The 23,287-nt window shown below is 42.8% G+C and overlaps 2 protein-coding genes across 2 annotated transcripts; both read right to left on the minus strand.

Annotated features, from left to right (window-relative positions):
- Nucleotides 1–993: 993 nt before the first annotated feature.
- Nucleotides 994–5,039, minus strand: LOC139911773 (keratin, type I cytoskeletal 18-like). Its single transcript, XM_071899390.2, has 7 exons — nucleotides 4,692–5,039; nucleotides 3,694–3,776; nucleotides 3,389–3,545; nucleotides 2,776–2,937; nucleotides 2,526–2,651; nucleotides 1,662–1,885; nucleotides 994–1,176 (listed from the first exon to the last, which is right to left on the minus strand). Exons 1-7 carry the CDS (start codon nucleotides 5,037–5,039, stop codon nucleotides 1,044–1,046), a joined length of 1,233 nt encoding a protein of 410 aa, XP_071755491.2. The 3' UTR covers nucleotides 994–1,043.
- An 840-nt stretch (nucleotides 5,040–5,879) lies between these two features.
- On the minus strand, nucleotides 5,880–13,310 carry krt18a.1 (keratin 18a, tandem duplicate 1). Its single transcript, XM_071899391.2, has 7 exons — nucleotides 12,743–13,310; nucleotides 9,619–9,701; nucleotides 8,501–8,657; nucleotides 7,487–7,651; nucleotides 7,171–7,296; nucleotides 6,674–6,894; nucleotides 5,880–6,525 (listed from the first exon to the last, which is right to left on the minus strand). The coding sequence occupies exons 1-7, from the start codon at nucleotides 13,205–13,207 to the stop codon at nucleotides 6,411–6,413; spliced, it is 1,332 nt and encodes a 443-aa protein (XP_071755492.1). The 5' UTR covers nucleotides 13,208–13,310; the 3' UTR covers nucleotides 5,880–6,410.
- Between the last annotated feature and the right edge of the window lie 9,977 nt (nucleotides 13,311–23,287).

The following is a 23,287-nucleotide window of genomic DNA, read 5'->3' on the forward strand; positions in this document are numbered from 1 at the left end:
TGGGATGGGGAGCCACACACGCCAGACGCACTGTCACACACATTTTACACAATAACAGCTCCGGGGCAGGGAACAAGGCATTGGAAACTGGCAAGAATTAGGTAACTGTTGCTGGTTGTCAGCTGCAGTTGGGCAACCATTTGTGATTGCAGTCTGGCACAAATTGGCCAAAATGATTCATGGTACTGTCTTCTGAACTTTGCAATGCTATATTGCATAAAAAGTGCCATTGTAATTATGATTTATGAAGGTTGAGTACAGATAGCACACTCATCCTCAACTGCAGCGGAATTTCCCAGCCAATTAGCAAACTATCTTGCTCCTGACATCAATGCGATCCCATTAATGCACAAACGGCTTATTAACATAAACTTATGCAGTGAATCACCCGAGACCAGAAGAGGTCAACCTGTGTCAAACAAACAGGGAACAAAAATTAGACTGACTAATGTGAGTGAAAACAAACCCAGAGCACAGAGACAGGACTGAACTGGGCTGAACTGTGACACATGTTTGGAAATAGCATGGGAATAGGGGCCTTCTCGCGAATATGGGGGGGCGAAGCTTAAGAACTGCAGGTCAGAATGTGAATTCCTCTGAAGCTGAAACATGAGTGGGCTGTGTGGGAGGATGATGAGTGGCAGAAAGAAAGCCAGGCATCATGTGCGTGACGGAGGAGCTGTTTTACATATGGATCTGTGTTGCAAGCTGAAGTTGTGTAATAATAATGAATTGCTTTCAAACCAATGTCAGCTTTATTTTGGGAATTTCTACCAGACTGCATTGGCTCATCAGTAGAATGTAAAAATGAATGCTGGCTCATTTGGAAATGTTGACTCAACAATTGGTGTGTGTTTTTTAAGGAAATTACATAAATATGAAATAACCATGTGTCATCAGTGCATAAACCATATGTCAAATTCCTTAAAGTGTCTCCACATTATCAAATCAAAAACATTCACAGGCATGTTTCATGTTTTTTGCTGTGTTTTTTATTTTGTTACAAAGGACTTTTTGTCTTTTTTTTTATTTTTAAGAAACTTTCAAGCATCAACCACTTTCTGACTGGCTTGGACATCCTTGCTTTCTGACACCACTTTGCCATCCACCAGAGTCTTAGTGACCGTCACCACTTGTGTCTCCACCGTCTTCTTCTGGTCGACTGCATCCTCAAGTCTGGAATAAAGGAAAAAAGTGAAATTAATAGGTTGTTTATTCAAGTAAAACCAAATTTAGTCCTAGTTTGTTCACTATGGAGTAAGATATTTCATGTTACTATGCTGAGAAGGAGAAGCTTTGTTATTTTTCTTACTTGTATTTTGTTTCTCTCTTTCGGTTTTTAAGTTATTTAATATTAACACACTGAATTGAACAGTTTAAATGAATGTCAGCAATGGCACAAAGCATTGCACTGAAGAGCTGAAGAGTTTGCCTTTTACTTTCCATATCAATGTAGCTTCATTTCATATTTGCATGCAACTCATTTGCATCTCATTTGTAAATACAATGAGTTTCCTTGCGATGAACAAAGGTTTAACGTTGGTCATTTTAATATACATGAATGGCTGGCTTTCACCAAAGCTATCAACGGCATTTTTAAGAGCGGTTTTCACTCTATTCCAAAATGTGGTTGTATTCTCGTGTTCGACTCATGCACTCACCTGAAGTCGCCCCCTCCGTCCAGCAACCTCCTGTACTCGGCGATCTCGGCCTCCAGCTTCATCTTGATGTTGAACAGGAGCTCGTACTCTCGTGTTTGCTGCTGGATGTCGCTGCGGAGCTGAGTCAGCTCCGCCTGCAGCCTCAGGATGACCTTGTTGTAGCTCTCCACCTCCATGCTGTACCGCATCTCGATGTCACGCAGGGTGGCCTCCAGGGACGCTTTCTGTCGGTGGGTGGAGGACAGGGGATTGACCGTTTGATTGACTGATGCCGTGAAGGAATGACATGGGAGGCTTACTAGCTTGCCAACCCAATTACTTAGGGACCTGACCTGCAATTCCTCAGTGACAATGTACTTAGCAGCTCCCACTTGTGAATGTATGCAACTAGCTGAGTGTAAAGCAGGACGCTGCTGAAAACAAGCATAGGCCTACATACTCAGCAAATGTTCCCTCGTAGATAAAGGTTCAAAATAGACATAAATTAGAGCCAATGGAAAAGGTATAATGACAGAGGTTGAAACATGTGCTGGGCTAGTACAAAAATCCTTACCCATTAGTGATACTATTAGTGAGAAGACTTAAATCACAATCCCACAATAATGTGTCATGAAAACTAAAGAAAGAGTCCAAAAACATGCAGGTCAGGTGAATTGACTCTAAATTGCCCATTGGCATGAGTGTATTTATGTGTAGTATGGTATATGATCTAGTATATGATGTGTAGGATGTATATGATGTAGTAAACAATGTATATGAATTATGTATATGACCTAGTATAGGATGTATATGTAAAGCCCTTTGATACTTGACTAAAGGGCTATATACATAAATAAACAGGACTAGACTAGACTAGGTTCTTACCAGACTAAGTTGGGACTGCAGTTCAATTTCCAGTGTCTGATACCTCCTCCTAGTTACAGTAATCACAGTTGTGGCCTCCTTCAGAGCTGTTGTGCTCTCAGTCACCTGGACCTGCACATCTGTGATCTGGATACAAGAACACACACACACACACACACACACACACACACACACACACACACACAGGCAATTAACCCAAATTGCGCCATGCACTGAACTACTGTTAACAGATGAATTCCATTTACTGCACCTGAGACTCGTGCCACGCCTTGAGCTCCTCCTGGTTCTTCAGTGCTATCTTCTCATACTTGGCCCTCATTTCCGCCATTATCTTAGCCAGGTCCTGTCCTTTAGGAGCATCAATATCCACGTGGACAACCTGAGTGATCTGGGCGCGCAACTCAGCAACATCCTGTTGAGGGGGAAATGGTCAGGGAGTGATTTCCTGGACAAGGGTAGCTTGGGTTATCCTGTGCAAAGAGGTCAAGGCTCAGAGAGATTGCTCAAGCAGCGGAATTTTACAGTACTAACTCCTCTCCTCTCCTCTCCTCTCCTCTCCTCTCCTCTCCTCTCCTCTCCTCTCCTCTCCTCCCATTGCCTACCAAACTCTAATCTAGGCCTCCTAGTTTGTGTTCATGAATAGTAATCCTTACAGTATCCAAAAGTATTATTTTGCCACAAATAACAGTGCCAATGATCTGATAAAGAAAAATCTCTCATGCTATTATCTTGGGAAAATATTGACTCAGATAAAGGGGTTAAGTATATGCATCTTATCGGGATTATCAAACAGGCTTTTCCCATCACAGATGTGTAGTTGAATTAGGCCAAATTCTAACTAATCTCTGAGCAGTCTTCCTCACCTCCTTGTGGTTCTTCCTCAGGTTGATCAGCTCTTCTTTCAGAGACTCGATGTCGCTCTCCAGGTGCAGACGAATTACGTTGGTGTCATCCAGAACCTTCCTCAGCCTCATCACATCGGCCTCCACTGCCTGATGCATAGACATCTCGTACTCCAGCCTGTTAGAAGACAGAGAAAACAGATCTCAGAAATTGGTTGATTCTGATAATTTGACAACTTAAAATCTGTTCATCATTAATGGAGCTCGACCTAAGCATACATTAGATATTGAGCCTGTTTCATTTGTATACAGAGCTGAACACTCACTTGACTTTGAAGTCGTCTGAGGCGAGGCGTGCATTGTCAACTGAAATAGCAAGCTGTGCATTGCCCTTGATCATGTGGAATATCTGAGGGAAATGCAAAATTAATTTTGTATTTTTTGTCCTTAAGTGTGAGAAATATAAACAGACTGTATATATTGAATGACACTTCACGTTTTGTATTCTCAACCCTCAAGCCTCATTTCGATGGCCAATAAATTGTAATATTCAGTTTGATGAATTGCGGGGTGGAAATATGGGCTTTGATAACATGCTGTATATCATGACAGCCAGAAAAAAGCAGATACTGTCCAACATAGCCGAACACGGAGATAAAGATATGATTTGATATGAGTGCAGGTAATAAAAGTTGTGAAATCAATCAGTGGGAGGGTTACGTTGGACATGGTTTTACAATACTTAAAATCAATCAGTCTATCAGTCTAATCAGTCTTTTGCCTGTAAATCATTTAAGAACCTACTGATAACACTGAAGTTATATAAAATTGTCATGGTGATGAAAGTAGAGAAAGAGAAGAGATCTTGGTCAGTAAAAAAAAACCCTGTATGACTCTGACTACCAAATGACAGACTAATTTTTATGCATTAGTTCTCACCAGGCATTACATTAGTGTGTTCTGGGCCCCGGTGTGAAACAGAATAATACATTTAGTGGTGTTCATGCCATACACTTTCCAAGAGGCTATATGACCAATTTCTTTCCTTACAAGCACTGTGATGTCTAAAAAACACTGATGTCTTGACCATTTAGACATAAGAAGACCCAGAGATTCATCACTCTGCACTTTTGTTTGACTCTTACGCACTTTGAGTTGTATTTTTGGCATGATGTACTGAAATATAAGCCATAAAGATAGGTGATTTTAATCTTACGTTGTCACTTTTTTTCATTTTCAAGTGACCAGACCAAACAATACACAAACAAAAATCATGCAGATTGACTGATTGATTCATTGATGTTTCCCTTGGACAAGCACTCACTTTGGCCCTTAGTTCCATGATGATGGCGTTGTACTTGCTGTAGTCTCTCTCCTCACTGGGGCCCCTCGTCTCGATGAACTCTCTGATCTTAATCTCCAGCTTGCTGTTGGCCAACTCCAGGTTCCTCACCGTTTCCAGGTAGTTGGCCAGGCGGTCGTTCAGGTGCTGCATGGTGGACTTCTCATTCCCGATGGTGACGGACCCAGAGGTGGCCCCCGAGTACTGGTAGTCGAAGCCGCTGCCGACCCGCGTGTCGTAGGAAGCGGTGGAGATTTTCACCCCGTGGCCCCCTGCTCCTCCGCTGACGCTGTGGGCATAGGCCCTGTCCACTCGCAGAGGTGTGGGCATGGGGTTCAGGTAAGATGGGCCAAGAAGTTGAGAACTTTGGCGTCTAATCAGGGGCTCCATTGTTAAGAAGTGTGGTGATCAATGACACAAGCAGCGCGTCCTGGCACAGAGGGGTTTGACAGCAGAGAGTGGAGGACGAAGGAGAGTGAAGGTATCTTATATACTTCTCTGAAAAGGGTGGATTCCTTCCTGCCACTCCTATCCTATCTATATGGCTTTTTTACCTTTAGCCTTCTTGCTTAGACTCTGTCCCCCCACACCCACTTTGAGCCGATTTTATCACCAGTCAAAGGCGGAAAAACTATGCCGACTTTATCAGGTCGATAGTGTGTAGAAAATGAGCTGTAGCTATAGTATCCAAAACAGTGAAATCAAGGGAAGCTTAATGATTTACACTTTATGGCTCATCATACATTATATGACTATGAACTTTGAGGTATAATCGAGGCACAGGCCTAAATGTTCCTGTTTGTTCATAGTTTGGACAACGGCCAAGAGAAAGTTGGAGCAAGTTCTAATAATTGCACAATGATTTTGACCTTTCTCAAGAACTTATTGCTGTAAATATTATCAATTAATTCATAAATTATCGCAAACAATTCTTAATTATCTACCAGTGGCTCCAGTCTTACTAACCAGTGCATGGTGACCCTAATTCTGTGACATACTTTCATGGGGATTGAAAGCCCGTCAATCATTCCTCTATCTTCCATTTCCTCTCACTGTCATTTTCTTGATTTTAATATTTCCTGCCATGTCATGATAATACGACCCCATATATCTGGCTACAATTAATTTTCTGTTACAAAATAAACAAGAAGCTATGGTCACACCAAGAAGAATTATTGGAATGGACTTTATTGAAATGTGTGAACATTACAGCACATCAGGCAGACTTAACTGGACAGAAAGAAAACCAAAGATGATGAAATATAAAAATAATGGTTTACGTTACAAAACAAGAAGTTTAATTTGACTCTTAGGTTAGTCTGAAATATCGATATATCATCTATTATTTTGGTTTGAAAGAAGCTCAAAGTTCTCCAATTCAGAATTTTTGTAAACATCTACTCCTTAACGGATGAGGTCAACACACAAACGCATATGTAAGACAAGGATGATGAAATAAATAAAAGATGATTTAGTTTTCCTCTGATCCAGTTTCTATCAGCCAATTGAATGTTAGCGCTGTAAAACCAGGAAACGGTTCTAACCAATGGCAGTGACAATTGGGATTCTAACGGTTAGTGTTGCAAGAAGTGAGAAAAACCAATTGAAACAAGTTTTGATCAAAATATATTTTGGTTATTTTGGTTAGTGTTGTGATGAAGTGATGGCGACTGATGGGAGTGTCAGCTGGTGTCCAGGTCTTCACAGGTTCTTGGTCTCTGTGCTGGAGGAAACCACCTTGCCGTCCACCAGGGTCTGTGTGACGGTCATCACTTTGGTCTTCACTGTTTTCTGGTCCTCCATAGCGTCCTGGAGCCTGAAGGGAACGTGCAATAACAAATCAGTTGTCACACAGATTTCAATGCGAAAATGTGAAATACAGTGTAGTTTTTCTTGGCTTGGACAACATTATGAATATTCTGTTCCTCATCACCGTCATCATGCAAGCGACAATCTGCACTCACTGGAAGTCTTCACCATCCAGCAGCCGCCTGTATGTTGCAATCTCAGCCTCCAGCTTCATCTTCAGGTTGAGCAGGAACTCGTACTCCTGTGTCTGCTGCTGGATGTTGGTGCGCAGCTGTGTGAGCTCTGCCTCCAGGCCCAGGATGACGTTGTTCAGAGACTCTATCTCCATGTTGTAGCGCATCTCTGTGTCCCTCAGTGTGCCCTCCAGAGATGCTTTCTGTTGGGGTCGGGGGAAGGAAGAAAGAAAGAAAGAAAGAAAGAAAGAAAAACCATAAAAGAGGGAGGAACAGAGAGGAAAGAATGGGTTAAAAGTTTCAACAGTTCCGATTCACTTATGCAAGCACCATAGCAACAGGTCGCCTGAGTGTGAAGGCTATGTCAACAAAGTAAATGGGAGTGTGTTGAAGTGAGAGTGCTGAGTAACGCATTGCAGTGAGCAAAGATAAGCGTGTATTGAGGTAAATGAAGTGTGTGCTGACTGAGTGGTTCTCACCAGGCTCCTCTGTGACTCCAGTTCGATCTCCAAGGTCTGTAGCTGTCTGCGCAGGTCATTGACCTCTGTATGGGCACCCTTCAGGGCCTCTGTGTTCTGGGTGACCTGAGTCTGCACTTCTGTAATCTGAAGGAACCATTGAAATTGTACGTGCTGATTAATATATTTGCTATTGCCCCACTTGTTCCTCAAAAGCTTCTCGCACTTGCATCGTCTTAAGAAAAATTAACAAAGACAATCTTAGAAATGTTACCGAAAGTGCTTGAGAGAGTCTTCTGTTTAGAGATGATACTGTAGCTACTGGCTAAACATTTACCTGAGATTCGTGCCACGCTTTGAGCTCCTCCTGGTTCTTCTGTGCCATTTTCTCATACTTGGCCCTCATCTCTGACATGATCTGGGACAGGTCCTGTCCTTTAGGAGCATCAACATCCACCTGGACTCCTGACTGGGCGATCTGGTTACGAAGCTCCATCACCTCCTACAGATATAAGAATTGTTAGACATAATGAGAAACTGAAGAAAATATATTGAGATATTGAAGAAATAAACAATTAAAATAAGATAAAATTTGCTGATGTCATTTCAAGTAGCTAGAGCACTGCTGAGATCTTGTGGATTCTACCACTTAGGAATTGCTTTAATTGTACTGTGAACCAGCTCTGACTCCTGGCCCCCTTCCTACCATAATCTCCTGTTATGGTCAGGTAAATACTATGGGAGGTGCATCACTGACCCATAGCTGAACTCTATATCTTAAAATGAGGTACTAAATATTTCAGTCAGTAAACAAATGGCTGGGTGTTGGCTTAAGTATTTGGATGATAGTAATTTGAATTCTGTGGTGTTTCTCTGTTGCCAAATATGGACAGAGCATTTATGATGAGGCTTGCCGCAGAACTCACATATTTTAGATTTCCTACCCAACCTCCCTGGTCCCACTGAAGCACAGTTTGCTTATGCTCTTATTCAAGAGTGCCTTTCAGCTTGTCAGGTTGGGTCAGCTGCAGTCGTTTCATAGTCTATTAGACACATACTCCCTAGAGCACACATGTTGGTGCTTAAGGGATGATTGAAATGAACCAGCCAGCAAATATTTGTTCAGGTCTTCAGGCTGAAAGTGTGGATGTTTTTTTAACTGATGTGTTAGTGGTAGAACAACATTCAAGAAGCTAACACTGGAGCAGGCACCAGCCGAAAGGCCTCAATATAGCCTAACCTTTGACAAATGTTTGACTATCATAGATAAAGACTTTAAACCAGAGTCTATAAAGAGTTGAGCACATCAACTGAAGTGTTTGTGTTGAGATGTGGACGTGGTCACACTCACATTATCATGGTTCTTCTTAAGGTGGATGAGCTCCTCCTTCAGGGATTCGATCTCGCTCTCCAGGTTCATGCGACCCATGTTGGTGTCATCGATGACCTTCCTCAGACCAACAATGTCAGCCTCCACAGACTGGCGGATGGCCAGCTCAGACTCAAACCTAAACACAGAGCAGAACAGAGCAATGAGGATCATTTTAAATAATTATGATAGCCGCTCACATTCTCAATAATTGCTTTATTCCTTTTTTTTTTTATACAGCTATATTATCAAAAGATTTACTCAACAAATGCTTTGACATACAGTAGCCTGCAGAGGGCTTTCAGGAGATGTAACGCCCTCTGGCGGCCATATTGGAGGTGCAGCTCTTGGGCAACAATGGCTGTGAATAGCTGATTGATTTCGAAATGTCTAACATCCATCTCAACAGTATGGAAGACATGTTTAATTTCTGTGGTGTTTTTGACTGGAAACTCATAATTTTGCCAATGATACGTAATCGATTTTGCATTTAGATGTCAGTGTGTTAGGTAGCTAACCATAGTATTTGGTCAGCTAACCAAACTGTCTTGTTAACACATCTGATTAGCACACTAGCATATCCAAGCTAGCATTAATAGTGGCTAGTAGTTGCATGTTATCATTGACATCTGTTGCTTTGCTAAATTAGCCTTCTGCCTTGCTAGCTAGCATTGTTTGTTCAGGTTAACTGATCTGACTCTTCTCAAGCTACAACTGAGCTAAAGACATGACAGTTTACTCTGTCACAGTAACCTACATTTGGAAACAAATCTACCTTATCAGACTATTGACTTTTACCTAGAACATTTCTGAATAGATCTACAGCCACGCCTTTTCTCTTCCGGTTGTTATATAGCCATTATTTGCACAGCATAGACAATTGGCTGGACCTCCATAATGGCGCCAGCTGTGGTTGCTAGGAGATGTGTGATGCAAAGCCTCTATAGGTTGTGATGATTCATGATTACAAGGCAAACAACTCCCTCATTGCATCATGACATATGACATTCATCCTACAACCATTTAGCAATAAAACAGGGTGTGCCAGCAGCTGTCTGGCTTAGTTTAACAGTCTCAGCGGTACAGAGGGCTGGGCTTACTTCACTCTGAAGTCATCGGCTGCAAGGCGGGCATTGTCGATGTTCAGCACCAGACGGGCGTTGTCAACGGTGGCATCGAACACCTGCAACAGGATTAGACCACAATGGAAATATTTTGTTTATGAACCAAGACAATAGAAAATGTAGACAATCAGAACCAATTGCAGATAAACATTTATACTAAGAACTGACAAAAACAGAAAATATTTACATGTCAGAATGCACATCATGAATTCTGCCATGTTTCGTTGTAAAACCCTTCCTTTTCAAAACAAAACAAATTTGTTTTGTCTATTGCTGGTGAAGGAAATCATAGAAATAATACAAAATTAAGCTTTTTTTCATGTACAAGGGCTTACTTGGGATCATTTTTACTTGTGTCACTAGGGCTAGTAATACTACCTCAGATGTACAGTATCATTGGATACACACTACAAAAAAGGTACATTTTACGTAATTTTGTCTGAAAATCCTGTTTTCCTTAAAACAAATGAAAAAGATCTCCCAATGGGGTGAGATAATTTCATTCATCAACGCAGTTTCACCTTTTTCAAAAATTTCCTTGAAAGAAGTGACAAATTTATCTTGAAATAAGTCAGAATACAGCAGATTACTCTGCTAGCATCAAGATATTCTCACTTGATTCAAGAAAATTCTTGATACAAGGGATTTTTTATTGGAAACAAATGAAAATATCACTGCCGACTGGCACATTTTTTCACTTACTTGAAGAAAAATATGATTTTGAGACTCAATACTCAACAAATTGATTAAGATGGATATTTTTTGCGGTGCAAACACAGTTAAAAGCTTAGTGTACTGACACACATCCATGTAATGAGTGTTTATTCTGAAGAGATAAGTCCTTATAATGGCTTTTTTGTTAAAACAAAAGTACCATTGTATGTGTAAATGAGGACAGTGACAGGGTCAGTTTTAAAAACCAGATGGTGCCAGTATTTGCTTAGCAGTCACAGTACAGTAGATAAGGGCTGGGATGGATGGGATGGCATACATGGGAGGCATATGGTGACAAAGTCCGTCAGCCAATCATTAACTGCCAGGCAGCAACTGTCCCCTCGCTGCTAAAGAACAGGATCTCTCCTGTCAGCAGGATGGAGGCAGGTGATTTGCATGAGGTGGATGGTGATGATGGCGGTGCTGGTGTGTGTCTGTCTGTTTGCATGGATAGAAGAGTGCATGCTTTACTGGGTTGGGCTTCCTGTTGTTGCTGGCATGACAATCTTTGTTTTCTCAGAGGGGGCCGAGGTGGAGGGCACCATGTGAGCCAGTAATCATCAGTTTTGTGTCACGGCAAAAAGGAAAATGAAGCTGTTATGACCCTGGGCTGTGTGAGTGGAGGCCATTGGCTGTTAGTAGAATAAACAAAAGCAGACTTTAAAAAAGCTCTTATGTAATGTCGTGAGAATGATTATTAAACCTGAGAAGATCTTGGCAAATAATGTTAAACTCCTGTCAGGTTCTTTTTCTTTCTTTGCCTCCCTTTATGCTCTTTTTGTTTTGTCTTCTATTCAAGAGGAGGTTTGCTGGCCTTGATGCTGTTATCTTTCACTCCCACAGGGAAAAGATTTGAAAAAGACATATTCTCTTGTTGGGCATGAGCACCTTCCCACAGGGAGAACATATAGTGATACTGCCCTTTTCCATAGTTACAGCAGTCATATAGTAATTCACATTTGGGTGTTTCTCCTTTTAGACCCAAATAACCAAACCAAAGTAGTGTGACTGGAATGTTCCACTTGGAAACTGCTTGATTTATTTTTCTCAATGAGAAAATGTAATTTTAAACCGAGCTTGGCAGCATGTGTGGAGGGTTACACAGTCCAGTTCTCTTTCAGTGCTTCTGCCACAGTATTTTCTTTTCCTGCACTCAAATGGGGCAAAATCCTGAATAAATGATTGACGAATTTGCCAGGTTGCAAAATTGCCTCACTTGCTTTTCAGTCTCAAATCTTTTTGCACTTATTAAATGTGGAGGATGTATTTGAATGGGGCATATCTGATGAATGTAAAGTTAATGGTGTTATTAATCACTTCTAAATTAGGTAGTATGAAGTCACTGAGCTAACAAGCTCCACCTTGAAAGGTAATTGAGGACTACATCATAAATGTCACATGCTTTGATGCCAACCTTATCAAGTCTAAGGTATTTTCTTAAAAGTGCTTACTTACATCACGCTTTACACCTTTACTAAGGTTTAAAGTTAACAACAACCTCTTGAACTGTCAGAGGAACTGTGACAAAAAATACTGACAAAGTCAGTCAGTTGGACATACTTTAGTTAGTTTTGGTTCAGCCATTTGAAACCCTATCCATAAGTGTCAGGTTTCACTCTTTCCTTTCCCCTTCCCCTACCTTACCAGTTTTAGTATTTTGTATACACAGTAGAGACCTTACACTATGATCCATCCTGTTGTCCAACAAACAACACAACTTTTGTGTCACAATGAATAATGGGGAAAAGGTACTGAGTTAACAAACCCATGACCTGTGGAATTGCAAGTTGACCTCTGTTACGCTCTAAGGTCCCGTTGTGAAATCCTTCCTTTTGTCTCTCTCCCTTTTCCTGTCTCTCTGACCGGCAAAACCCCTTAAAAATTCTTCTTCCATACTGTTTCCGGTCCAGTCCTCGGCCCCCTGCCCATACAGTAGCATCTGGGAGGAGGATCATTGAGGACTCGGCTTCAACTCCCTCTATTAGGAATCTAGAGCTGATCAGTACTGATGGCGTAACGTTTAGATCAGGGTGCAACTCTCTGATCTCTGAGCATATTATGAGATGATGATGGTAACATCTACATAACATTTGCAGTATAAAATACTCTTCATGCAAGATGTGTGGTCCCTCACTTTCCCATCACACTTGCCTCACATCTTCTAAATCATCTATGCACATTCCTTGAACCCTCTCCCTGCTGTTCATCTTTCATCTCACCCATCCACATTACCTTCCTCCCTCCTTCCTCCCTGCATCTCCCCTCTTTCCTCTCGACCCCCTTCCCATGCTTTTGTCCAACACCTAACAAATCAACCCGTGCACATTCTCCTGCCCTCTCCCCTTCCTCCCCCCTCCTTCACCCCACCCTTCCCCCTCCTCCTCACCTTCCTCCTCAGGTCATCCAGGATCGCCTGGTACTTGCTGTAGTCTCTGAAGTCGGGTCCGCTCTTCTCCAGGGCCTCCTTGATCTTAAGCTCCAGCTTGTGGTTGGCCTGCTCCAGGTTCCTCACCGTCTCCAGGTAGTTGGCCAGGCGGTCGTTCAGGTTCTGCATGGCGAACTTCTCGTTGCCCATGATGTTGGCCGTCTCCCCGCTGCCACTCACCTGCATGCTGCTGGAGAAGCCTCCCACTCCGGAGCCCAGTCCCATCGCGGCTCCCATCCCGGCTCCCATCCCGCTGCGGACTCCAGAGTAGGAGACGCTGGAGATGCGGGTCCCCTTGCCCCCGGCCCCGCCGTAGGTGCTGGCGGCCCTGGGAGGGGCAGCAGAGGTACGGGTGATGGACATAGAGGGAACCCTGCCTCCAGAGGAGGAGCGCATAGAGTACGTAGTAGATTTTTGGAAACTCATGGTCGCTGGAGAGTGTGAGACTCGGTGAGAGAGAATGTGAGGCAGAGAGGCACTGGCTGGGCAGGCAGAAATGGGAGCTCACAGACACAAGGCAGGAGGAGAGGGGAAGCTGTTACAACTATATAAACCTAGTGGGCCCTCGGGCCCGCCCCACACCACTCCCCCTCATCCTGAGTCACCTCCCTCTTTTTCCACAGGCCTAAACCGCAGGACTGTTCACAGCATGCCTTTGTCCTTCCCGTTTCTGAGTTTGCAAATTCTGACTTTGAGACTCACTGGAATTCAGTTGGTTGAAACTTTAATTGGTGTGAATGAGACTGAATGTCATTTTGATTCAGTTTACTGATGGAACCTTTTTAAAAGTTGTGTGTCCTGGCTATGGCTGTATTGTGATGTCTGCTTTTTTTCTCACAGCTTTAATAATAATAATAATACATTACATTTCTATAGCGCTTTTCTCAGTGCTCAAAGACGCTTTACAAACACAGGATAAAACAATTTTAATAGAGACATATATAAAAAGATAAAAATAGATGACAAAAGAAGGGAAATATAGTATTTTTAGTATTTGTAATAGATCAATATTATAGTACTATATTACTCAAAACAATTCACAAATTCACTGTAATGTAGTGTGTGACAAGCTATGCGTATGATATATACAAGATAAGATGTGCGCAACTTGCTTTTGGATCAGGAACGAATTTGCATTAACAATTTTTGAAGTGAGGACATCTTTGCCAGTTTGCCACCCACATTTTAATGGTTAAAATACGTTAATCATTATACTCCCCACCCTTAGGACAATGAAATGCCGGGTGCCATCATCACTTTTGGAACAGTCAGTTGAGAAATAGCTCTGGATCTGTTAAAATTATTTCTCATATGGTTTCATCATTGTCTTTCATCACAGTTTGTGGGTGAGGTCCGGACATGTCGCACCTGGAGAAGCAAGCGCCCTGACTCCACACTACTACTCATGTCAGGTTAGAACAAATCATGTCCGTTGCATCACACAAGCCACAGCTCTCCAACCCACCATTTTCTAGTCTGTGAGAAAGAGAAGGATCGGTGGTCTGCTTTTTACGTCAAGACTCGGTGTCTAACGCCAAGTTCCTAATGTCAACACATATGTGCTGCACCAGATTTAGAATGGACAAAGCACTCATCAGCAACTGGTTTCCTGAAAAAGGCAACATCTGCACTCACATAAAATGGATTTAAACAGCAGCAGACCAAACGCACAGAGCTTCACCTTCATCCGCTTGTTCCCAAACAGAACCTTTTAAATAAGATATATAACTTTTAACCAGATGTTATGTATCTGAAGTAGCCGGACATGTGTGTGATTGTCCCCCTCCCATTAGAGGATATGGCTCCCAGACTGGTCAAACAAAGGAACAATTACCCTGTCTCCTTAGCAGAAATGTACGAACAAAGGATTCTCTAAACTAGTAAACATATTCAAGAAGCCCCCCTGCAGTTTTTTAACACAGGAACATTCCCCACGCATTACTTCTAAAGCCGCTGGTTATTGGCTTCCAACAAGGGGAGAACTCCTACTCTTTTCTTTTCTTTTTGCTGCTCGTGTCATTTCTTTGCAATGTTTCATTTTTCTCGTCCATGTTGAAGAAAAGCAGAACAGGTGGCATGTATGGGTGTGTAAATGTGTGTGCGCGTCAATGCTGCTGCGCGTGTGGACGCTGCAGTGTTTTTAAGGCTCAAAACTCTTAAGCTATGTACACACAGACACCTATTGTAAATAATGAAGCAACAACAATTTAGTGTTGTTTGGATAGTCATAACTTGCCTGCCCGCCCTGCGCGCTATCAGTGTTAACTTGTCAACAGATAAAATACCTGCTTAACAGTTTTACTATTGTCTGGAGTCATGTTCAGTCTCATCCTCGCTGAACGTCTTTGTTTATTTTCCAGGAAGGAACATGGAGCAGGATATTAAAGTATGAAAGAACACCTGATGAAATAAAAACAACTTTGCGTACCCCTCCTACTGTCAGCGAGCAAGCAAACAAAGGGGATTCCTGTAAAGCATAGCAATAAAAGCGGCTCCATAACATTTTGCCTCAGAAGATGCATTATTTAAATGATTTGAGAAAAATCATGAACTTTTAAGCATTTATAAGCAATAATAACAGATTCAATGTATATAGCTTTGCCATTGCTTGCCTATATGTCAATAGCAATGCTATTTTTATATGCTTTATAAGTCATAATGGTTTGCAAATGCTCTGTAAGCCCACCCAAGCCTATTTGTGAGTTCTCGTTATATTCATAAGCCCTTTACAAGGGCAGTAAATGCATCTTTGTTTCTCTAGATCTCTAGAGAGAGAGAGAGACAGGGAGAAAGAGGGAGAGAGAAAGAGGGAGAGAGGGAGAAAGAGAGAGAGACAGAAAGAAAGAAAGAAAGAAAGAAAGAAAGAAAGAGAGAGACAGAGAAAAAGAGGGAGAGAGAAAGAGGGAGAGATATGTACTTTTGATAAACAGATAGGCATCAGGCAAATCCTTTTTCCCAAATAAAGGCAGGGCTACCCCCCGATCCTGCAGAATCTTCTTCATGGTTGGTTAATGTTTGTGTTCCTTGCTGGTCTAGCGGTTTGGGGGGCGGCTACAGTGTCTTGTCTGGTCCTGATGGGTGCCACACCCAACAGAAAAAACAGGGATGAAGGTACCGACAGGAGATGATGCGGGCATGGAGCTTGCCAGCAGATAAGGATGACAGGTTTCAAATTCATTGTCTGTGTGGTGCAACATAGGCTTATCCTCCTTGGTTTCCCATGCAAATCAATGTGATGCAGTTGTGCATTTTTTTTTGCTCAGGCAAGGTTAGTCTAGGTAATATTATAACTATGTTTTACTTAAATATGTTTAGGGAAGGGCATTCATTTCAATGACATGGGATGAACTTTAAATAATAGAATATTGAGTAGAATTTCCATCCCAGTGAACAAGATGTGTTTTATCTTGGTTTCAGTATCAATAGAGGCCAACTTGAATGGTGTTAATCCAGGTCAATCAAATTGTGATAGAGATCTGTTTTCACTTTCTTCATTTGCAACTTGTCCAGACGTATATAGTTTCCAGTGAAGTCTCTGTTTCTAGTGAAAATAAATGGTGTGATGGGAAACACACCCAATGTTTTGACACAGATGTAGATTTAATGACTTTTTGACTTTTGTCTGATAAATTCTTATGAACTCCTGTTGCACAATATCACACACCCAGTTGAGATGAGCGCTAATGGAAATCTCTGAAGTGAAAGGTGTTACACAAAGGCTTTTAACTCCTATTTCCTCTGTTTGACCTTCCTAATACTTCAAACCCCCAACATATTCCTGTAAAAATTTTAAATAACAATTTAAACAAATATTAAGGAATAGCTTCCAGCTTTTGATGACTTCCCACTGCAACGTTTCATGTGATAAATGATTCATTCTTTTGTCACAAGCCTTGGCAGACGTCTACGATACCTCGCTAATACCTCAAAGGTTTTGGCCCCAGATCAAGACTTTTTCTCTCTCACCACCCTGATAGTCATCACCCACCATGAACAACTCCCCTCCCAGCCAGATACTAAGCCCCTCTGCTCCTCCAAGGGGCAGTATAGAATATTAGTATATTAGTATATTTATTATTAATATATTAGTATATTAGTATATTTGTTCTCCTACATGACATTAACAAGTTATATATGGCTTCAAATTTGGTTTAAATGTTATCAAGGTGGCATATTTTTAAGTTATATTTATATTAGTTACTGTATGGGATGGAAACGTGATTTACATATTGCTATTTTTGTGGGAAGAACTTCATAACCCAAATTATTTTGTATTGAATGTTTACAAGGATCTATGAAACCCATTTGCAACCAACTGTATCATTTCAAAATGTACAACCATCAGTCTAAAAACAAGAATGTTTAACTCAATACCTGAAAAAACTAAACATTTTGTACATATGGGATTTTCATCTGGAAACAGCGAACTGTGCCTTTAATAGAGTTGTGAATCAGGGAGTGAGTGCCAGTCTGGCGACCCGCAGCGCTTGGCATGCAAGTGGCATGGAAGGTATGCTCTGTTGACTCCACTCAGCCTGCCTTATCAGTGCAGCGTGATAGTGGGCCATTGACCAGGATGGAAGCCGGTCTCTGAGTCACGCCTGTCCTGTGTTACGGGAACGGTGCTGCCAGGTTACATTTTCACCTTCGCTGCATGTGTGGGTGGGGAAAGGGGGGCTGATTATGCCTTTATATGGTATCTAGGACCTGAGAGTGAAAGCCACCTGGAATGCCGGCGCTTTTCTGTTTGGACAGTGCAAAGATTTGTGTGTGTTTTGTAATGTTTATACTCTGTCCTATGATGGGACATCATTAGCCCAGTTGAATTTTGATCCTCGGGCGCCTTATAATCAGCTGGAACCCTTTCATATTGGAATAAAAATGAGCTATCAGTAACTGGACTGGCCTGAACTGTTCAATGAGACTGTAGAGTTCTTGTTTCAGACAGACCCATCCTTGCTCTGTTCTGACCTCGGGGGTCACGAAACACCCACGAAGAAGCGCTAAATCAGAATGGCCAGACAGAACCAGAGAGCAGCCATTGATGGGATGGTCCATCTGACCTGGGGTCAGAGTAGGACCGAGCCCTTGGGTGTTTTCTGCTCAACACCTCATTCAGTGGTTGTGGTATGTGAGTGGGTGAGTGAGTGAAGGCCCTTGTGTGTGTAGGAGTTTTGATGGGAGTTCCACAGATGATCTTCTGTGGAACTCCCATCAAAACTCCTACACACACAAGGGCCTTCACTCACTCACCCGCTCACTCACATACTGTAGACGCATCAGCCGGCTGCCTTGAGCGCATCTAACGCCTCATTCTGGACAGCAGGCAGTGACATACTGTGAGATATTGTACACACAGCTGGTTGACGCCATTGTAATGAAGCCTGTAATGATTCACTGGGGGTGTACAGCTGGAGACGCGTATGTGCAGACAATTTACAGGTGTGTGCAACATTCCTGTCAGCTGTAGCGTCCCATCAGATATAGTCACATCAATCATCTGGTCTGACACCATCTGATATCGGGAAATGTGTACGCATGTGGGAGCGTTTGCATGTTTGTGTGCAGATGACAATGTCAGAGGGTGTTTCTCTTCTGTGTGTTGAATGCCAGCGTCGTCACCGTACACTGAGTGTGCTGATGAGTAAACGACTGGCTGCTCCTTGATTCCCAGAAGGCAGATATAACTGTTGTGTGTGTGGGAGTGAGTAAGGCACGGATGATGGGCAGGTGATAAGACAAGATAGGAGAGGTTTATGAAGTGAAGAGGGATTCAACCAGGGGCAAGGAAGGCTGTAAAGGTGTGGGGATGAAACAGTAGGTGTGATGTTTGTGATGAGTAAAGATTTGAATAAACTATGAACCCTAGTCAGTTATCACCGCATGGCAAACAACCAGAAAACAACTGTAGTTTCAGAATGTTAAAGATTTATGTTAAAGATCCCTACATAAGACCTAGTTTTTACATTACGCACATCAGTCAGATACTAGTTACTGAATGTATGTAATAAAGATTTGAATAAGCATAAAAATGCATGCCAAAAATTAGGGTTTGTAAGATTGACGCAGTAACTAAGCAGTCCCCATATTAGCAGATGGGTGCTACAGGTGGAATTGGGGTGTTGTCACTGTTGAGCGGCTAAACCTTTATAGGAGGGGAGGTGTGGAAAGGTGCATAGATGAAAAGTGAGGTCAGAAGTCACTGACCTAGGTGGGGTGAGGTCGGAAAGTGGGGTACGCGCTCTACAGGGTGGAGCGATGGAAGAGATGATGCAATGGCGGGGGTGCTGAAGGGAAAATACAGTTCACACTAGAGTAAGGAATTAATTAAAGGCAGAAAATGCCTCTGAAAATGTATTAAATGCGCTTCAAACTAAGATAGAGCAAAAATGCCCCTGGAAAAAATAGGACAAAAAATGGAGAAGTAAAAATACAGAATTTGTGTCAATGTCAGAATTTTCACTTTAATGTAAAAAATGTTTTGTACCATAAACCCTGATGAGAGTCGGGTTAAATCAGTTCATGTGGGGAAAAAAGCCCATTACAGAAAAAAGAAATTGAAGTGGGGAAGGGTTACACTGGTCTCAGTTTAGAGTTTCTGGAATAAAAGGGTATCGGTTAAGGAGTATTCCACATAAGTTGCAGGCTGGTGGAGGTGAAAACTTTCAAATCTGAAAAGGTGAATAGGTTAAAGTCTGCAGGGTGGACATATACAGTATTATTCATGACTCACAAGGTTGGGAGGAGGCAGGCCTGATGTGGTCTGTACAGTGTATTTGAAAGGTTAGAGGAAGCTGGGAGTTAAAAGGTCAGGAGTTCAGAGCAGATATTGAGTGGAGTAACAGTAGAGATGGATGAGTTGGAGCTGGGGCGATATTGTATAGTGGAAGACCGTGGATAGAGGGGTGAGAGGTTAATCAGCATAATTGTAAAGGAGGAAGCGTTCTGAATGGGAACATTATGTGTTGTGCTGGGAAGGGTGTGTGTGTGTGATCACCGAGCCCTATAAGGTGAAGGGCTAAGGACTTGGAGGGGTGGAGGCTGCAGGAAAGGGACGTGGAGGGTGTGTGTGCATTCTGGGGAAACCGGCACTATGGGGTGGAGGTGAGTTTAGTATAGATGAGCGTTAGATGAGCACTCAGGGAGGAGGCAAGGTCTTACAAAACAGGGCTGGGCCAGGACTTGATTCACAGCAGGACGCATTGAAGGGAAATAACAGATTCTTTGGAATTCTTTTTTTTTTTTTTAAACAGAATTTTATTGGTTTTCAACAGAAACAAGAGTTATACATTTTGCCATCATATCAATAACACACAGATAGAAACGAAAGAAAAACTAAAAAAAATCAAATAAGAATAAAAATAAAATAGTGCTATCCATCCATTCTCAGCAGAGAAATCTCCCAGCTGACTGCCCCCCTCCCTCACCTTGACGTTACACACAGAAGCTTTCCCCCATATTGTCCTGCATACAGACACATTATTGATTAGTGTAGCCATATATAATAGTCACATCAACTTTAACATTTCCCAATAGTACACAGTGATACAAGAAGTAGAATTAAGTTGAGTTAAAACACTAAAATATAGCAGTATTTAAGCAACGAAATAGAAAAGAAAGACACTTATGAGTCTATTCTGGATGGGTGTGGCCATTGCAAGGAGCACTGGCCCCTCAGCACTAACAGAGTCAATTCCCCAGGTAAGTAGTCAAGCAAAGGAGACCACAGATTCTTTGGAATTCTAACTCACGGAGGCCAACAGTAAGCCTCCACACAGAAATACATGCAGATGTGAACAGTGTGTCCATGTACTCAAATAGATTCTCTCTTTCTCAGACACACATTTCCCTTGGTTATTTCACTCTTATTATCTCTTATAAATCCCCTCTTTCTTTCTCACTCCCCCTCTCTCTCTTTCTGTCTTTCTTTCATTCACACGCTCAGACATTCCTCGTCTCTGCGTCTCCTCCTCTTCCCCATCGCCACCCACATTCCCGCTCAGTAATTGCTCCCAGGATCCCTCCCTCTGACGCAGAGCGCCGCCGAGGAAGGAAAGTTCCAAATCGGGCCCCTTCGATTCCCATGGCAACGCTAAAACAAATTTTAGAGCGCTTGTTTCGGGAAAAAAGCGCGCTCTGCTTGGGACCGTTACTTTTTTTTACGATCCCGCTTTGCCGCGCATGACGGCTCTGTGGAGTTGACACACCGCATTTCACAAGCGCGTGCGAGAACACACTGCGGTAGCCGGAGTCCGATTTTGCAGAGTTGCCCCGCTTTCCCTCTGTGCCGGAGCTGCTGGGGCTGGAGGTTTCAGACACAATGGGTTCATTTGAGTGGACAGGCACAGTGTGAAAAAAGTCCTCCAAAGCGCTCTCAGTCTCAGTCAAGGATAAAAAAAGAGGGAAAAAGAAGGGGGTGAGAAAGAATGAACACTGTCTAGGGTCGAAGAATGCCAAAACTGGCCGAGTCCGTTCGACTCGGAGAAGAATCAGCCATTGAGTGAGATGTGTTTGAGCGGTGAAGTGGGACAAAGTATTCCTGTTCACTCCATAAGCTTTTGATGTCAGTCCATTACTTGTGTTTTATCCATCCTGAGGAGTCAGTTGTCATGCTGCACATGGGGATCATAGCAAAAAGAGCTTAAAAGGCTCAAACTGAATTGAAACGCTGCTCATCGAGGTTAATAAGTGTCAGCAGCTTTCTGAAATTATTGTTGGCTACTGAGCGATGTGCAGTTATATTACCATGGAAACTAATAGAAACTGTCAAAACAGCTCATTCATGGGTGATAGGATTATTTTAACCTATCATGCGTTTTCAGTAATCACACCCATCAAATACTCAGAAACTCAATGTGATTAACTGGTATTCCCCTATTTCCCTGGTTTCCATTGGTTCTCAAGGCTCATGGCTATATCTGTCCCATCTGTTTGCTCATTTTGCCGACTCCATGTCTATTTCAGGTACCGAGTGACTCATACCTCCCATGTAATTACGTCCCCGCTGACCAGCAGCCGGCTACCAGATTGTGCAGTAAATGGAACGTGCAGAGAGAGGGAGGCTGCTTCTGGGAAATCCCTCTAGAAGGGGGTATCCCCATACCAAGGAAACCCTCTATATCCCCTCCTCCTCTTCCCCTACACCCTCAAACGTATCCCCCATACTAAGGAAACCCTCCACACCCCCTCCCTCCTCCATCCTCCTCCTCCTCTCGCCACCCTCATACGGCCACGGGTGCTTCTGGAAATCATTACATCTTCCAACTGCTTTTCCACATCTTCCACTTCTTTCCACTCCTCCACAGCTTTCTTTGCTTTTTTTTCTCCCCCCATACTTTTTTTTCCACTGCCACGCCACTGTGGCGGGGTATGGTTTTAATTCATTCCCATTGGCGGGAAAAAGCGTTGCTCTCTTATTCTCTATGTCCATGCAAACGCACGGAAACACACGTACTCACACACACATAGAGACAGAGTGAGAAGAGAGAGTAGCAGAAAGAAAGAAGAGACAGAGAGAGGGAGAGAGAGAGAGAGAGAGAATGGGGGGAGTTGATAAATATCGCATATGTTCACTAAGAGCAGCACATGAGTATGAAAATGAGGGCAAAGCTGCCACCTTCCCTTCGCAGACAGTTTGCAATCCAACTGTACAGTTGACCTTTCCAGTCTGCCCCTCCCCCCCCACTCCAGTCTCTTGTAGGCTGCACAAGAGCTATGGAAATGACGTTCGTGAATCAGTGACATTCGGTTACATCATTGGCTTCTTGATGTTCCATGTAAAATGATAAACTTCCATGTATTCTTCATTGTTTTCTCTCATTGTTTTGGGGAAATTAGAGGAAATTACTATTAGGCTGCAGTTTCTGGTTGTGTCTGTATGTATGTGTGCACCAAGCGGCCAAAGTCACGGGTGAATTTTGAAGTCAATGCGGAAGTGGCGGCAGCGACAATTCCTCTAATGTCCACTAGGGGCTGGTTCCAAAAAGCGTCCCAACTCCAGGCAAGTAAATGGGACCACAACCCCTAAAATTATAGAGTCAATAGATTTTTTCGACAAGAGGTTATGGTCTCCACATCTTCTAATATGTGTCCGTATGCCGATTTTCAAAATAATTGTGTCATTAACAGGATATAACGGATATAACATGGGGTTGTTTTGGGTTGTGTTGCCTAGTGATTGACAGGTCGCCTGTCCACTGACCAACAGGTCGCCCATGCATCGCCAAGTATGCCGTAGTAGGCAGCGCTGCGGCTGCCTACTACGACAAGCCAGACTTCACTCCCTCCACCTTGGCTCCACCCTTTGGCTGAGCTGGCTCCAAAAAATGTCAACATGGCGGCGACCGTAAACCCAATCTCCAGGCTTTAACACAGCCCTTCAGAAGCCAATGGGTGACATCACACTCACATCTGTTTTCACAGTCTATGTTGCGTATATATGCATGTATGCTTGCTTCCATGCTTGTGTGTCTATATGTGTTTGAGTACATACGGTATGCGTGTGCA

Source organism: Centroberyx gerrardi, chromosome 14 (assembly GCF_048128805.1).
Source record: "Centroberyx gerrardi isolate f3 chromosome 14, fCenGer3.hap1.cur.20231027, whole genome shotgun sequence".
NCBI classification, from domain to species: domain Eukaryota; kingdom Metazoa; phylum Chordata; class Actinopteri; order Beryciformes; family Berycidae; genus Centroberyx; species Centroberyx gerrardi.

What these genes read in the sequence shown, in the direction of transcription:
- LOC139911773 (XM_071899390.2), bottom strand. Translation starts at nt 5,039, where the DNA reads ATGCCCACACCTCTGCGAGTGGACAGGGCCTATGCCCACAGCGTCAGC. An exon ending in TGAGGAAGAACCACAAGGAG is followed by an intron (nt 2,938 to 3,388) that starts GTGAGGAAGACT and finishes CCCCCTCAACAG; the next exon opens with GATGTTGCTGAGTTGCGCGC. An exon ending in AGGCGTGGCACGAGTCTCAG is followed by an intron (nt 2,652 to 2,775) that starts GTGCAGTAAATG and finishes TCTTGTATCCAG; the next exon opens with ATCACAGATGTGCAGGTCCA.
- krt18a.1 (XM_071899391.2), bottom strand. Translation starts at nt 13,207, where the DNA reads ATGAGTTTCCAAAAATCTACTACGTACTCTATGCGCTCCTCCTCTGGA. An exon ending in TTAAGAAGAACCATGATAAT is followed by an intron (nt 7,652 to 8,500) that starts GTGAGTGTGACC and finishes TTATATCTGTAG; the next exon opens with GAGGTGATGGAGCTTCGTAA. An exon ending in TGGAGTCACAGAGGAGCCTG is followed by an intron (nt 6,895 to 7,170) that starts GTGAGAACCACT and finishes CGACCCCAACAG; the next exon opens with AAAGCATCTCTGGAGGGCAC.